The 17,765-nt window shown below is 36.6% G+C and overlaps 1 protein-coding gene across 9 annotated transcripts in view; it reads right to left on the reverse strand.

The window, feature by feature from the left end:
* Positions 1-17,765, reverse strand: part of OPA1 (OPA1 mitochondrial dynamin like GTPase) — a gene marked incomplete at both ends in the record, with an annotated part of 55,821 nt that overhangs the window by 8,887 nt on the left and 29,169 nt on the right. For all 9 annotated transcript variants that reach the window (XM_082003600.1, XM_082003598.1, XM_082003599.1 and 6 more), the window contains 8 exons: positions 8,883-8,993; positions 10,287-10,380; positions 11,730-11,846; positions 13,199-13,339; positions 14,493-14,572; positions 15,208-15,316; positions 15,925-16,077; positions 16,610-16,775. In XM_082003600.1, coding sequence (XP_081859726.1) covers positions 8,883-8,993; positions 10,287-10,380; positions 11,730-11,846; positions 13,199-13,339; positions 14,493-14,572; positions 15,208-15,316; positions 15,925-16,077; positions 16,610-16,775 — 971 coding nt within the window. The remainder of the gene's footprint in view (positions 1-8,882; positions 8,994-10,286; positions 10,381-11,729; positions 11,847-13,198; positions 13,340-14,492; positions 14,573-15,207; positions 15,317-15,924; positions 16,078-16,609; positions 16,776-17,765) is intronic.

A 17,765-nucleotide genomic window follows, 5' to 3' on the forward strand; every position in this document is an offset into this window, starting at 1 on the left:
TTGTAAGGATCTGTTTTAGAACCTGGACATCAGTGCCTAACTCTTCATCAATAACTTTAAGAAATCACATCAGACAGACTTTGGTCATCTGGGATTCTTAAGTTAAGTAAACCATCACTCCATCACAGGAGGTTTACAAGTGATGTATGTTCTCCCTTGAGGATTACTTCCCTCTCTAAGAAAATGCAGCTTTTTAAAGCACTTTCTGCCATGACACAAAGCAGGAACTACCTTATCTGCACTTTGACACAGAGCGTCCTACACATTCTTCTGGTTTTAATTCATTAGTTTTGTGCAGCTGCCCCAAAGCTCAGAGAGGAAAAAAAATAAAAAGAACTTAAAACATTCAACCAGTGTCTTTCAGGTCAAAGCACACTTGCTTGGGTTAACTTCACAAATTATCTACATGGAATTAAAAACGTGATAATAATGCAAAAAACAATTACTTTGAATTCTTACAGAGTACCAGAAAGTTAGCAAATCTAGTAAAACAATGGGATGCATTGTTGTTGACTTGCTCATGTGCAAAGGTAGGGGAAACCGAAGATACGTCCACACAGACTGATTCCATGCATGTTGCCCTCTGACTTCGTGCCCCATGGAGCACCAGGACCTCTACAGAGCTCAAAGGGAGCACAGGAGTCCTACTGCCACCAGCACACTGGTGACACCAGCACAAGCTTGAACTCGTTAGACACAGACAGCCCACATGTGCACTTTATTTGACTGATTGAGATTTGGGCAGAAATGAATGTGCTCTAAGTGACAACCAGCCTCTGATAAGATCCAGGCCATATTAATGTCCTGGGGGAAGGTGCTGGCAGGGGACTGTGAAGATAGCAGCTACCCTGCACGTGCTTATCAGAAGTTGGAGATCTGTTCTATGATTCCCAGAGGGAAATGGCCGCTCTGCTTTTGTCTGGTTAGAAGGCCACTACATCTCCTGGTGTAACCTTCTTCCAACTCAGGATCAGACTATAACTGAGTGCTCCTCGCTGCTATGATGGGCTGTAAAGGAACAAAGTAAGTCTGCTGCCACTTCTGTGAATTGTCTTACAACTATGAAGTGACCATATTTTTTACTTATGTAGCTTCTAAAACTCCAATATTGAGGCATCGTGGAAGAAATGAGGGCACAAAATAACTAATTTTGAAGATTCTAATAAAATTACTCCTCTTTTTGGATTTCCTAGGATGCTCTCCTATTTCTCCTATCTGTCTTTGAGCAGCCAAGGCGACATCTGGGCTCTACATTCAAATATCTTCAAAATTATACTTTTTTACCCCCCTGTATCTTCAAAACACTGAAAACCATGTTGGTTCTGAACAGGCACCTTAAACATTGATTTAATGACTACTAACCAATGCCTGTTGAGCTGCTTTGTCTGCCTCTGGTTTCTAGGGGAAAATTACTTAACACCTGCTTATTTGAGAGAATATCTTTGCCCCTTCAGCTGAGTTTTGCCCCCTATGAAATGTTGTGACCTTTTAAAAAAGTTGGAGCTCATAATAGAAGAGAAAATGGAAGCAAAGGCTTTAGAAAGCCAAGTCAAAGCATAATTTTTAAGGAGCACATGTAATCAACAATGTCATGTTGGACAGAGATCAAATCAAAATAGTGTTGACAGTCAGATCAAGGAACTGAAATTTAATTAGGCTACAGTAGTGACCACAATGTAGAATTAGTTTCACACAACATTTTTATTCTGCAGCTAACAGCAATGAAAGAAAAAAAAAATGTAACCACAGAGCACTGCTTACAGATTTTTATCCCCAATTTTGCATAAATGCATAAAAAAAGAGATTCACTTGGATTTAAATCAGTTTGTTACATACAACAGACATGACAGAGCCCACTCAGTCAAATACATCACAGGAATTCCAGATCCTGAGTCACCAACTTGCATATGGAAGTACCAACCTTAGCTAACACTAGCTTTCTAACTCCATCAAAATGGCAAGTTTATTATATTCATATATGATATTAAATCATTCATGCTCAAAGTTTGCAAAAGGTTTATATTCAACACTAATGGATTCAACACAAGAGAAAAAGTTAAGAATTTAATACCGTGACTTTAAAGCAATGACTTTAGACATAAAACTTGAAAGTACTTTACCGTAACACGGGCTTATTTAGTTTTTACATGTTTTAGTCTTTACAAGAAAATAATTAAGTTCTGCAAACTGTTATATTTCATATCTTACAAATGTATGACAGAATTTAAACAAATGGCCCTAAGCTATCTTTTCTTCATGTGAGGGCCCACTCCTCAAAAGTTTCAAAAAGCTTTTGTGCAGAATGAAGTCTCAGCTAGCCCATGACACCTGTACAGGTGTCACTATTCCTGACAAACGAACTTGGAGGCTGACCCCTTCACATTCATACCTAGTAATTGCAGGATCAGGTTTCCACAGGCATTCCGCAAGTCCTTTCCCATCTCCTGCCAATGACTCTCCCTGTGCAAATGCACATGGTTTTACTTATAATTTGGTGAAGTTCTGGGTTTTCTTTTTCTTTTTTAACTTGTGAGGTAACAGGATATTGGATGAATAGTATGCTGACCTAGGAAAGATGCTTTGCATGTACTATCCTTACATGTGTTTATCTTGTGTGCATAAAAGATGCATTTGCAACATTCATAGTTTAGCTGTTTGAAAGAAAGAAAGCAGAAGAAATAAGTGAAGACAGAGCGTATGTACTTCTTTGGGGTCTGTGAAATTTCATCTCTAGTGCAGTCAATGGCAAAGCTCCTGCTGACTGCCTGAAGCTAGGATTGACATGAAGTATTCAATGTACATGTGCACCACCTAGCATGTTTTAAATGCTACTGCAGTATGAATACAGAATATATGTAGCTTAGGTTTAGCGTAAGACACTAGAAGATCCCATTTCCTACCCAATTCAATTCATAACAGTTTTTTAGTAACACAGTTTATTAAACTAAATGCATTTGCTAATGATGTAACTGAGAAAAAATGATGATCTCTTATGACTTCATAATTTGTATGTCATACAAACAAACAGAAAAAAATAGAGTGGAAAACAAGAGGGACAAGGCTAGTGCATCTTCCTCCCAGAGGAAAAAACCTAACATCCAAGAAACCAATGCCCACTGCCTAAGCCATGCTCATGTGCCAAAAAGCAAGAAAAAGTAACCAGACATGGGAGGCTTGGCAGCAGCTCTGCTGCATGCTCGTCCTCCCCACTCCTCCAATAAAGGCCATTCATTGCCATCTTGTGTTGGAAAATTGTACGGCAACTATTGAGGAAGTTTGCTTTGGCCCTTTATATAAAAAGGCCATGTCCAGCAGAGTGGAATTCTGGAAACGATTAGGTAGTTCTGGGAAGCCTTTCACTGGGAGCTCAACATCAAAAAAAAAAGCCATGTTAAAAAGTAGTCTACAGAGAGTTAAGATTTATCCACATGCTATCAATTTTGCATAGAACTATAGAGTATTTCTGCTGAAATTATTACTCTATTATGTGTTAAAAATAAAACAGCAGAAAAGATACTATTTACCTTGAAATGAAATTCTTTCACCTATGTATTAATTTAAAAAAGTATTACCCAACACTGAGAAACATGATTGAAAGGATATAGTTCTAGATAAGGTGTGACTTCAAAGAATTCTCTCTTATAAATAATGAACCCACTTTAGCATTGCCCTCAAAAAGATCCTAAAAAAAAAAAAAAAAAATCAGCAAATGCCAACAGTTTTACTGCTTTAACAAATTTTTCAGAAAAAAACCCCCATTTAAAATTACGTTTAAAATTTAAAAACTTCCAGTAAGTTCAGAGGTAGCCTGCATGAATGTTCAATGTCAGTCACTTTGGAAAAGTTAAACACAAATACAGGAGAACACATTACGCTCATAGAATTAAAAGATACTGTAGAAACAAAGGGTAATTAATATTAAAAAAAAAGTGGAAAAGCTTTGTGTATGGCTACATGCACTTGTGTGTAACAGAGCCATAGGCATTTGAAGGGATTGACTTGCCACCATTAGATACTATATTTTCCCTCCAGCCACACGCAGTGCTTTAAAGCCTGCAATAAAAACAGGGCAGTCCTGACATGAGACATTTTTATGAATGGGAATTCTCCTTTTAAAAGATTATTGTCTACCGTTACACTTTTAGCTCCCTCTACACACTGTACTTCTTAAATATACCATGTTCTGTAAAGTACTGATTGAGCTAAGCATATAGTAAAATACTAAGTTGTATGGAATATAAGTTTCAAATCAAAATGTTTTCTTCTTCAGCAATGAGCATAATCAAGATGCATGTCCCAACTGGAAAATAAATGTAACGCTTGCTGTTGCTGATGAGGCTATCCAGGACAGGGTGAAAGACCTGGGTGCGTTCTTCAACTGATACAACAACTTTGGCGAAGAACTTGATATAAATAGTGCACCAGAGTTGTGAAGGAGGTTGTAAACTACTGCATTAGAACAGGTTCCTGATAATTGCTGAATGTGCCTGAAGTACCCAGTTAGACATGTAAAAGACAGCGATTTCCACTTGCTTTTGCATCCTCAGCAAAACAATAAACATATCTCAACTGTCCCTACAGTTAAAAATATGGCATGGACAATGACTAGGCTGATGGGCTCTGAACTGGCTGTTGCTTCTCACAAAAGAACTCAGAGTTGTAGCAGACAGGTCAGTGCAGCCACCATTACTCAGCAGCAGGCAAAAAAGGAAACGGACTACAAGGAGTTACTGTAAAAAGACCAGATTAAAAACCAGAAAGCACCGTAATGCAACTGTATAAATCTATAAGGCAGCTACATTTTGAATACTGTGTGCAGTTCTGCTCTTTCATCTCAAAACGGCTTCAGTAGAATTAAAAAAGGGGAAAGGAGTAGCAAGGCTGACGGAAGTTATGAAACAATGTCCATGCAAGGAGCAGCTACACAGATGAGAACTTCTCTAACCAGGAAAAAGAAGAGCAAGTGCAGGTAGCATAAACATCTATTAAGTCATGAGTGGCACAAAAAATGAATAGAGAAAGACTACTGAATGTTTTTCACAGTGCGAGAACTAAGAAGAACCAAATGAAACTGGCAGGTGGCTCAAAAACAAACAAAAGGAAGTATTTTTTCCACACAGTGTGTGGTTAAACTCTGGAACTAATTGCCACAGGATGTTGCAGATGACAAAGTTTACATGAGTTCAAAAAGCAATTAGAGAAATCCACAGGAGGAGAAAAAAAATAATCCATGAATGGCTATTAATCACAAAGATACTACCCCAGGATTAGGAAATCTTGGAACCACAGGTTATTAGATGCTGAGAGAGCATCCCAGGCAAGTACTACTGTACGCTTAACCTGTTCTTACGCTGTTCCCTAAGCACCCACGCCTGCTCATCACTAGGGCCAGGACACTGGGATACAATGACCATGGGCCTCTTTCACTACAAGTATTGTTATGGGCTGATTGCATTTTAGGACATTTTTAAAGTCACTTTTTCCAAATCAGCTATTCATCTTCTGCACTTCCCCTTTTTGTACCTTATGAACCTTTCTTCCAGAAGATCTCTAGTCCTAGGGTTTATTTCCATAAACTTAGTAATTGTTCACTGGTACAAGTATCATGATGATGCTTATCATGAGGTGTACATTACATTTAATGATTTTTTTTTTTTGAAGAAAAAGTAACCTTTAGTACATTATAAAATACAGTTTGTGAGAAACCATTCAAAAGATCTGTTTACACTCTTTAAAATAGCTAGAATAAAACCTGAGAAGTAAACATTGGGAAGCAGCAAGACTCAGGGCCTAACGGTCATCAAGGAACATTCATATATAGGGTTAAAAATGTCATTCAAGGCTACAGAACACAGATAACAAAACCTGCTCAAATAAGTTTTAAGAATTATATGAGGTCTCATTACGAGACTGGGTCACCCACGCTAGAAACAGTTTGACATTAACTAGTATCCTGAGCAAACAATAGAACACTTCCAGCGCTTCAGCATTAAAAGGCTGATGTGACAGAAGTGAGACAGTGTTAATGTATCACCAGCATCCAGAGGAAGCATCCCAATCTCAGGAAAATAAATAATTTAGATTCGCAAGTACAGTTTCCAATCAGGAAGCAAATCCCAGACTCATATTTAAAAATTTAGAGTGGAAATTAAAAGACCGTTTGTAACTATCAAAGGAATGTCATCTTCGAACATGTTTTCAGTATGAATAGTGAGCCCCAACAAGTTAACTGATTTAAAGATGGAGTTCAAGATATGTGAATGAGCTGGGTTATATAAACACAGCTGCCTGGAACAGAGAGAGACTGGACTTCATGATTCAAGAGATCCCTTCTATTCCATTCCCAATTAAAATATAAATACTTTATGAATGTGTGTTGTGGGAGTCAGGATTTTCTTTCCTTAAGCTGAGTCCTGATTATCACTAGATGCTGTACGAAGGAAGTTACTTGTATAGCCACCCGAGAGTTCAATGCTCTGTGCTATCAAAGTCTGTCTCAGGAGTATTAAAAAAACCTGCACCACAGAAAAGCACTCTATTCACCAAGGCAAAGAAATCCCTTTTTCCTGTCATTTGCCCATAAAAATTATAACAACTTAGCAATAAAAGCATGCAGAAAGTAGAGAGAACATTGCTGATTTGATTACAGAGCTAAGCAATGGTAGTTTTAAGATCTTCCCATAGGTACAATAAAACAGGACACATCATCATACATCGTTTTATACTGAATAACAGTTATTTCCTTAGAAAAACGTGTGTGGGATCTGTGACCTCCTAAATCTAAAGAAATACAGTGCAGTGACAGTGTTTTAGCTACATAGTAGTTTATGAAATGCACACTACAAACTTGAAGCATATATACTAATACACAGATACACAGGATTATAAACACAGAGCCAGGCTGTTCTTATGGGTCTGTTCTTAGTTTACAAAATAACGACCCCAGCTGTTACTGCTTTGAAATAGGAGGTTATTCTTGATGCTGGAGAGAAGCAAAATTGTCAATGCAAAAATTCCAAGCCGATTTCAGTGCAAAATAAAGACATATTAACTTAAACATTATGTATTTTCTAGTGCTCCTTTACTTTGTTTTGAGACACTGAATATTTAAAGATAAATCAAAATCACCAAGTTTCACTCTCTGCCAGTATTTGCTCAAGAAAAAAATTAACATCCAGCATCAAAGCAAGAAAGCAAGCAGCACTGGTCACTATTAAAAGGAGATAACTTCCTCATTAAATACCCGTGTCCCACTACGCAGGTTACCACTAGTTTTACCTCAACATATGTATAGAGAGAGGAAAAAGCCTTTTGTAAAACACATTCCACCCACTCTAAAAGAGTGGCTACATGAAGGCTGATACAGGGTCTCAAAAGCAACACAGGATGTTTGGAGAGAATTATGAACCTATAATAAAAATGATATTGTCACACCAGCTGTTTCAGAGACGAGTCAAAAAAAATCCAGGCAATTTGCCCTAGATTCTCTGAAAGTCCCACTCACAATTCCAAAATATTATAGCAACATTTTCTGAAGGACAACGAATACCGTAACTGACTGGGATTTTAATAACAATACTTCCAACAATAAGATAACACTTCCAGTGTAACCAAACCAGCACTGTCAAAAATAAATCCTTAGATTTTGAGTTTATTGTAAGCAAATAATTTGTTTTATACAACATTTTGGATGTAAAAAAGGAAGACAATTCATACTTGGCTTCTCTGCCCCACTGAACCCTGGATATCAGACCACTACTAACAGAAGCAGAAACACTGACCACAGCATTCATTTATTCTGAATTAAATATCCAAAGTCATGTTTTAAGAGAAAATTACTTGCTACATCGAACACAAAATAAAGGTATAAGAGGAAAAGTCACCTGTGATCTCAAGATGGAGATATTTATATATTGATGTTCATTTATCACAAATTTTTTTTTTTCTTTTCCCTTTTGTACAACATTGTTTTTTCCCCTACCAGTTCAGGTGTACAGCTGGGATTTAAGTGGAAAACTCACAGAATAATAGCCAAATGAGCCAAAAAACTAACAATATATGTGCATAAGCAAGCCCCATCAGCTGAAAGTCAGTCTAAACCATATTGGATGTGCAGGTAGACAACAGGAGTATCACCTCAGCCTGGACTGTCCCCTTAAAAACTTTCACTGTTTAAAATCTTGCTATATTAACCACAAAACCCCTTAACATCTTTAGAGTGACTCAAAGCATTAAACTACTCTAATCCTTCTGGAAGGTTAATTCTGCTAGATTTTCTTCCTTGTTAAATCTCTTAATATAAATGGTTATTTCAGCTTAAGAAGCACAACACATCAGATCTTCATGTCTGACAGGTTTTGTTTCTGCATAAATGGCCTGAAACAAGCTGGCCAGTAAGTTACGGGCATTTCTAGCTAATCTGTATTAAAAGTCAAGTATTATCTGTGGGAAGACTCTGTATTTCACCCAATAATTAAAAAAAAAGGGATCCAAACCTCATTACATAATCAAGACTGAATCACCCACGGACAGGTCTGAGGTGTGGATTAACCATGTTGTACTAGAAAAATAACTTCCCTTTACTCTAAATTACTTAGTAAAATATTATGCTGTTTTAAATACATTTTTCAGTATACTGATGCAATATATTTATGTCAGTAAATTTACATATAGTGTAAATTATGTTGTTTTATCACACTATACTACCCACATCCACCTTTGAACCACTAAGATCTGACTGTATTTAAGAAAAATTCCATTTGTGATATTAATTAAATGCTAGCACATGAACAACCCATATCACATTGAATGTTTTCAAGGTCAGTGGTCAGAATTTGGTTCATTTCAAGCTAGTTCTAAACCACTACAGAGCAGGAACTTACTGAGATCCTCTGCGAGCTGGACCCTCTTGCCAGTTAGGAGCTTCACCTTTTTTTCATTGTCCTCAGCAAAATCTTCAAGCACTTCCTTTACATTCTTCTCCAAGCGCCTTACTGCAAAAAACCACAAAACAACAAACTAATCAAGAAAAAAGTTAGTGGTAACAACTTTGCACCTGTAATGACTTAAGATTTTGGGAAGGTCTGTGGGAGATGTAGTATGTTACGAGACTAACTGTTGGAGAAAAGACAAGCTCTGAACACATAAGCCCCTTGTTTGGGCCATTAAGACAGGAAAGTCTTTGAGAAAGATGTTTCTATTTCAAAGAATATTTTCTTTCGGAATTATTATTGGATGACTTTTTTTATCTCCTCCTAAGACACCTGTAGACTGCTTTGCTGTCTATTAAATTCAGCAGTTTCTCCTTTGAGACTGAGTGTCCAACAAATCTTTTATTGTAAGCATGCTGCCTCCTTCTTAACAGTTACACTTTCACTATCAACATCACCCTCATCAGATGAATCAAGGCCAAGTCAATTAAATGTGAAAGACAGAAAAAGAAATTAATGATGACAGCAGAGTATGGTATTGAAGGATTGATGACACACAGAGGGTGCTGCTGTGTATACAAGGCTAAGATGAATCAAAAGCTCTTTAAAGCAGTATTATATCCATCTTAACAATCGTATCCTTGCCCTTCATACTTAGAGGGAATACCTCCTAATGAAACTCCCTAATTTTCAGCCCAGCAGTTGTCAATGAGGCAGGTGGTTTGAAGAGACAGGACCTAGCTTTCTACATTTAGGGGCAATTTCTTCATCATGGAGTGTAACTTGCATCACATGACAAGGTTCAAACCTTTCATTTCATGAAGCAGGTTGAAAACTATTTTGCAGATCAAAGATCGTTATTAGTAGTTGTACCATGGCACTAGCAGATTGCTACATAAATGATGCTTTATGAGGAAGTTGCTGTTGTTAAGCTTGTCTAGATATTAACATGGTACATTTTGCACAGCTTTAACAAAATGCATTAGAATTAATTTTTTATATCAAACACTTTTAAACTAAAATCTACAGCCAGACAGACCTGAGAAAAAAGAATATAGTCACTATTTACTGAAATTCTTTCTGCTTGCAAAAAGATATTGATAATTAGCATCACATAAGCTGAAAATATTTTAAACTGGAGAATGTCTTAATTATTTGACATTCTATTTACACTACATCATTTAATGTAAATAGAATGTCAAATTCTGATTACTCAACATCTTTTAATTACCTAACCAGGACACAAAAAATCAGCCAGCGATGCTAAGCATGAAAGGAAAATATACTTAGACAAACACTAGAAAATTTCTAAACGATTTTTTTGTTTCAAACACCTCAACTCACTACAAGCCTTACCTTCAGTGTTAGTAAGCTGCTGCCTCAGTGTATTTGCTGTAATTGCCAGCATTCGCTGTATTCGCCAGAAGAGGACAATATCATTACATTCGAGCTGCAACAAGGGAAGTCATAGTGTCAGACCTCTGATGTCCAGTGAACACCCTATGCTTACAAGAATCTCTTGACACTTTTAGCAGCAACTGATGTATTCATATCCTGATCTTGCACAAAAACCCCACAGAATAACTGCTGTAAGTAACAAGGAAACACACCAAAAACACTTCAAGAACTGTGTCGTCCCTATTTAATACATTGCATCCCCTTTACATCTACTACTTTCAACAGCAGGAGCTGTATCAAGGGATATCACGGAAAAACAATTTGCACACACTACATGCAGGCTGGTGAGTATAAGCCAATGCTCACTGAAACAGCACACTTATTTCAATGTGTTTGCTATGAACAACAGCTGAACTCCATATTGTGACTCCCTGTCTGACAAATGCTTCTGAAGACAGTGTTGGGCCAAGGCCTATATTTGTTAAAAACAGAAGAGACAGTTTCTACACCTGCAAGGATGGCAGGAGGGAGCACTCACTCCATTAGGACACCTTAAAAAGACAGGAATAGGAGGTTAAGTGTCCACTCTGTGATCTCATTCTCTCTTATCTCTTACAGGCAAAAGTACTTCTGCAGTAGTAAAGATTTCTAGCTCCATGGGGATCATTTTTTCTCATTAAAAAGAAAAACAAAACTCCACAGAAAGTGAGGACCTCTACCTTTCTAGTAATTTCTTTTTTATTTAAAATATAATGGTAAGAAAACTGTGCATTCTTTTCTTTGCGCGACTTTATGCATACTGTCATTTGTTACAAGCTTGGGTTTACAAAAATGGAAAGTCATTTAAGAGATCTGTTTGTGAGCTCACGGTTGTTTCTGGGGTTTTTTTGGTGTGTTTTTTTTTTCTTTTTTGTTTTGGTTTTGGTTTTTTTCCGCCCCCCCCCCCCCCCCCCCCCCCGTTGATCACATGTGGTTCCATGCATTAACTCTAAACACTTATTTATCATACTTATCCCATAAAAACCCCTTACTTAATGTTTTCTGAATTTTTTTGTATCAGTGAGGTAAATAAGTATCAATGGGAAAATGGGAGAAATGGGTACCAACAAGATATCAATAGCTGTACAATACTGTTTTTAACAGTGTATTTTCAATACACATTGATAGTAACAAATGTTTAGGTCATGGCTGATACCTAGTGGTCATTTTATATAATTACCACCAGGATGCCATTTTATCAATTACAAGCCTTATGTAAAACGTAGCAAAGATCACCAGCTATCTCAAGGTAAAGGATATAAAAGAAAGGTTAGTTTAAGGTATCTGTAAAAATCTTTTTTTCCCCAACTGAGATGGAAATGTTATGACAAAACACCAGTGTGTATCTGTTCTTCAATTTACCTCCGAGTCCTCAAAATGCCTCTGATAATAATAGAAGCCTCTTCGACACAGATTACAGTGGTTCAAAGCAGTCTTCAGGAAATATCTTCTATAAATTTGGTGCCATGTGTCTTTAATCTGGGAAAACAGTACTTAAATTTGACTAAATACATATACACACTGTCATGCATAGTTTAACAATCCTATTTAATTTTAAAATGTAACTCCGAATTCCACTATCACTGTCATGTAATATATGTTTAAATATTTCTCATCAATTTGTCTGCAACTGGGATATGATTAATGTTAGTTACATTTGGTAAACATTACAGATGATTGTTAATTTAAAAATCTACTCTTCTATGATTGTAACATATCTTAAAAATATTGTCTGCAGCCAAAATACATTTAAATTACATACTACAGAATAGGAAAAATTGTTCTGCTCTTGGCATGATGCAGTCTTCACATTATCACTGATAACACATTTTTGAATGTTTTAATTTATCAATTAAACCAGATTAAAGCACAGAAATATTTAATGGATCTTATATAAACAAACTTAGTTTAGACTTATTTATATTCAAGTTCTTCAAAATTAAATATGTATGTAGATATGGCTCTTACAAAAACAAACACCATAAAATTAAGAAAATCAGTTGCTTAGCTAGAAAAGAAACTCAATTTGCACTTGGTCTCCTCATGTAGAGGACATAGATGTAATGTAATGTAAACTCTGACGTTTACAAAAAGGTATGATAAGTACTGTATAGGAAAGGGGCAGCAGGTAGTTAAATAACACTTCTACCTTGATTAAGTACATGTATTAATATTGAAAAGGTAGCCAAAGTTACTGCAGAAAATAAATCACTGCTAAAGGAAATCTACATCTATTACTCACTAATTTTGAATTACCATTCATTTAAAATCTTACATTTAATCAGATAAAAGGTCTAATTATGGTTAAGAGCCTTACACTGCAATAAGAGAAATAATTCTCCAGAACATTTTAAACGTACAATACATTCCCTCAGGGCACTCTAAAACCCCCTGCCTTTTTCCAAGTATTTTTACAAAATTTCCCTCTCTTCGATGTGCCTATGAACTTCAAACTGCACATACAATCACACCAAAAGCTTAGGTATACGATAAAAACATATTGTGTATCTTGCTCACAAAGGCCTTGATTCTACTATATAATTTTTGAACAGTAATTTTAAAGAAGCCTTGTCGTAATGCAGGCAAGAAAGTCTGCTCAGCAGGTTCTGATTTCAGTCTAAACTGACAGATTCCAAAGCGTTGTACTGCATTTGTTTGACAGCCAACAGAAGTGTGTGAACTGCATGCAAGCAGTCATTTAGTAATTAATTTGGAAACATCTGGATTACAATTTCAGTACTTGGATTGAGTCTTTTGTATGCTATCTAGAAAGAACATTCAAATGTTCACAGGGGGCTTCCATATGTTTTGTTACAAGTCCTGCATCTCACCAGACACGGGTCCACTGTCACTCCTCTTGCTTCAAGATTCTTTCTGACAGTTGTCACTTCATCATTTGCCAGATAAGCTGCATGTTCTTCATTGCATTTGATTAATTTCTCAAGTTCATTTTTTGTTTCATTGCGAATATTCTAGGATATGAATGATTAGCTAGAATTAATTATTATAGACAGAGATCATCAGGACCTCTTCAATAAACAGTCTATCTGCTCAAGATGCCAGAATAGAAAATACCTTTGACACTATCAGCTGTTACATTTAAGCGACTCAAAAGGGGATTTATGCAAAGACATCTCAAACATATTATTTTTAAATGGATAATTCACTGTCAATTTTTCATATTTTTTCTTTTCATTATGCACAAAAATGCACAAGAGGAAGAGAAGGGTCGGGGGGGGGGGGGAGGAAAAAATAGGTGCTAGCGTCCTTTCCACTCTATGAACATCCACTAGTGGGGTTCACATTCACATATCTGTGACACTGATGAAAACTGTAATTTTTGCCTAACAGCTAGCAAGAACTCTCCATGGATTCAAACCTTTAAGTTGCAGTTCATTAAATTCAAGTAAGATAGGTTGAAATCACCGCCTTTCTCCCATACCTGGCTGCACACAGCTGACTGTAAAACTCCTTCCTCTGAAACAATTACTTTCTACTATATTCTTTTAAACTCTACTTACTTCTTTAAAGTACGATTCAGTCTGAGAAATATCTAGAAAAAGTAACATAAAAAGCCCATCATCTCTGGGCATTGAACAGAAGGTGCTATTTAAATTCAAAAGAAATTTCCAAAAGCTATGAGCAAATGAGATGTTATGATGAAAATGGTCAATCAGAAGATAAAGCTGTGACTAGAATGCTAGTGATAATGCTAACACATACTAATTAAATCAAAATGGAGCATAATAGGAAGCTACATGCGACTTCTGCTTAAAATGCACGCTTGGAAAGTATAGAAGGGAATAGCCCAGTTTCCACTCTGTTTTCATCAAGTTCCTCTACTAGAGAAACTTTAATATTCAGGTCAATGGCATAATAGTAAGATGTAATTCAGCTGAAGAATGGAAAACAGCTTACAAACCACTATGTACCTGGAACATGAAAAAGTATACGGAATTCTCTGTGGTGTAATATTAAACACACTAAATAGTAAAAGTACTTGTAAAGTATTTAAAAGTAATTTTTTTTTTTTTTGCACTCATCTAAATAGTGTGAAAAGAGTTGGTATTTTTGAAAATTTACTGAGTAACAATCAAAGTTTTCTAAAGGTAGTCGCCCCCTTACCTGTTCTTTGGTGCGGCCTATCCAGTATAACCACCTTTTTTTCCAGTCTGGACCCACCATATCTTCAATAACAGATTCAGCTAAAAAAGGAAACATGATGTTAAGTGTCACTCAAAACCTATGTAACCAGCCAAATTTATAGATCTAGAATTATGTACAAGATCAAAAATGGACATTTTATGCCTAAGAACACAAGATTTCGCATACTGAGTCAAGTCAGATGTCTTTTACTTAAAGGAACAGTTGATGTCTTTTAGTAAAATTTAAATAAGACTGTCAACTGGTAGATACTTCAGGTAAGTATGTAAAAACCATAGCATCCCTTCACTGAGACTGCCCTCTAGGTTCCAAGTCAGGCATTTAAAAATTGTACCTTGTTGGAACTCGCATCAAAATTAATCATGCTTGATAACCATGAATAGACCAACTACTTTCCTTGAATTTATCCTATTCTTCTACCTGTGTGCCTGTACCATTTTTTGACTCTACAGATCTCTATTACTTATCTTTCAGTTGCCTCACTGCGAGAGCAAGAGCCCTAGCTTTTGACGCTGTATTTGCTAAACGTTTCTATCAGTATTGGTACCATCTTAAACTGTCACCGCTGTCTCAGTTGTGCTGATAGAAAAGCTTGCACTGCAGTGACGTGAACTAGATCTGGATAATTGGCCCAGATTGAAACGCACCCAAGAGTGGAATATGTCACACAACTCACTGTCTTTGAGGCGACTTTGGAGCGTCTCTTCCATAAAATGAATGGCTGCATCCCACTGCTGTTTATCAGATATTGACCGATCTTCTAAGGCATTGTGCTGGATCACTCGCTGCAATACAGAACACTGTTTTAGTATACAAGAAATAATTTATTCAGGGTTTAGTAAAAAAAAGATTTCTGACATTGTCTTCACTTTTTGATGTCTGTAAAACCAACATTTATTTGCCACACGGTATTTATTCGAGAGATACCTTTTCAAAAATATTTTCTTGTGCCTTTTATTTGACTCTCTTCTATAGCCTAGCATAAATAATGTAAAATATACAGAAAACAATATGAAATCCCTCCAGATCACAGAATCTATAAAGATCGTAATGAAATACTGTTATTTTATGTGGCTATACTTCACAGGACAAATGAGCTGATGCTAAACAATTCTCACAGGGCTGTCCTTGGGCAGCCAGTAGATTATGGACGACTTTTTCCTGAACCAACCAAAACAATTTTATTAGATGTTATTTAGGGGAATCATTAACAAAAGGTAATAATAAAATCAACTGAGAAAAACATTATACAGAAGAGGGGAGATGGACACATCTCCCTAATGTTTTATGATTACATTAAAAGAATGCAAGAATATTGAATATGCAACTTCACTAAAAAGATTTCAACAGCACTTAGTCAACAATGCAAAAAAAAAAACCCACTACATTGTACCAGGCTATCCTCCGCTCTCTCATTCCATTTGTGTCGTTTTATACTTTCTTCTTTGACAGCTTGTTTCAGTTTATCAAAGATATCATCATGCTCTTTGCCTTTTTGTTCTGTCATGAAACGGGAAAATTCTTCTTGCAAAGTCTCCCATGCCACCTAGAAAGTTCGCAAAAAATACCTACTGAAATGGCCCATTATACCATGCACCAGCTGATAAAGGAACATTTATGACAATTCTTGCAAGTATGAAAATTTTCATACTTTCTGAAAACGTACAAGCATAACAGTAAGTAACTGACTTTTCCTTTGCTGCCTTATCCATTACTAATAAAGTCAACATAAACCTTGCTTCACTACGTTGTAGCAAGTGGAATTCTGTTAAACTTGCATAGATCTATTAAATATGAATATACCTAGCTTAAAGGGTTTGTTTAACCTTTTAGAAGGAGGGGGTTTTTGGTCTTTGACAGGGAAACTTCACCAGAAGAGCAAAATACAGTGTTCTTGCTGTATATGCTTCTCAACATCAACATCTTGCTAGCCTTTTCTGACATGTATGCTGGTTAGAACAACTGCAGTCAGACCTTCAAACCATCACCTTAATTCTCTGGAGATATGCTTTCATTTCAACAGGCTTTGCACAGACTTTTTTTTTAATTATATTTTTAAAAAATATCTAACTACTCACCTCTACTGCTTTATTAGGCAGTTGCTTGTCAGTCCATTGCTTCAGTTTGATGTCCACAGTGGTGTTAAATGTCCCCGAGTTCATAGTCTGTGCTGCTGGAAGGTAGATATTTTCAATCACATGAGTAGATACCCTCTCCCATAAAGTTTTCTGAAGAATCTCCTCCCTAAAATAGAAAGTTGTAACACATATCACGGCTTCTGATACAAAAGTGTCTAAGTATACATTCAATTTGTTAGAAACACTGAGAAAACAAGACTCAAGAAGACAGGAAATACTCCGTAACACCAGGACACAACTTCAACCAAAATTCACTTGGAACTGAAGACACAAATACACAATGTTTTCAGCAGCAAAGACAGCTTCAGAAGTTGGCCTCTGTGACTCTTATGGCTGCCACTGCAGTGCACAACAGTTCCCTGCAGCCTTTAATTATACCAATATAACCATGCAGAGCTGTGTGTGCATATGCATGGCAGGTGGGAGAATGACAAGGGTGCAGACTGTAAAGCATTAAATAATTTGACTAAAAAGTCCACACTTGCAAAAAAGCATGTGGCTTTTGTTTCTATAGTATTCTGATTTGTTTGTTGGAGCACACTGTAGTTTTCCATCTGGGATTTTCACTGATTGTTTCCAGATTTGACAAACAATGAAGCAAGTTGAGAAGTCCAACTTTTTACCAAAATGTATATTGACATTCATTTATAAACATGCCTCACGTCACTATAAAACTAAGCACCACTTCCCTATTTCCTTTTCAAATGGAAACAATCTAACTTTAACCTTTTAAAATGACAATAAACTTACTCAGAAAACTTTGCAGCTGCAGTGAGACAACTCATCTGAGCCAGCGTAACACGCAGCCAGTACCCACAGAGGCAGTCATGCTGCTTCTGCTCCTGCCAGAATCTCCAGTACAAGTTCTGGGTTTCTTGCAGGTTTATTTTATGCTAGCTCAGCATGCTAAATCAGCTTACCAACAGGGCATACGAATACCAGATTTGGTAGAATGGTGAGAGCTAAGAGCCAAAGAATAAAAACTGCCTTTTTTTGGTGGTACAAGACTAAGAGATTCACTCAAGTGCTTTTCTTCCAAATGGGCTGAAGCTCAGGACACAAGCCTCATCCCTGATAATGCCCCTTCTCCAACTAG

This window comes from Phaethon aethereus (assembly GCF_964289735.1).
Source record: "Phaethon aethereus genome assembly, chromosome: 9".
In the NCBI taxonomy this organism is placed as follows: Eukaryota; Metazoa; Chordata; class Aves; order Phaethontiformes; family Phaethontidae; genus Phaethon; species Phaethon aethereus.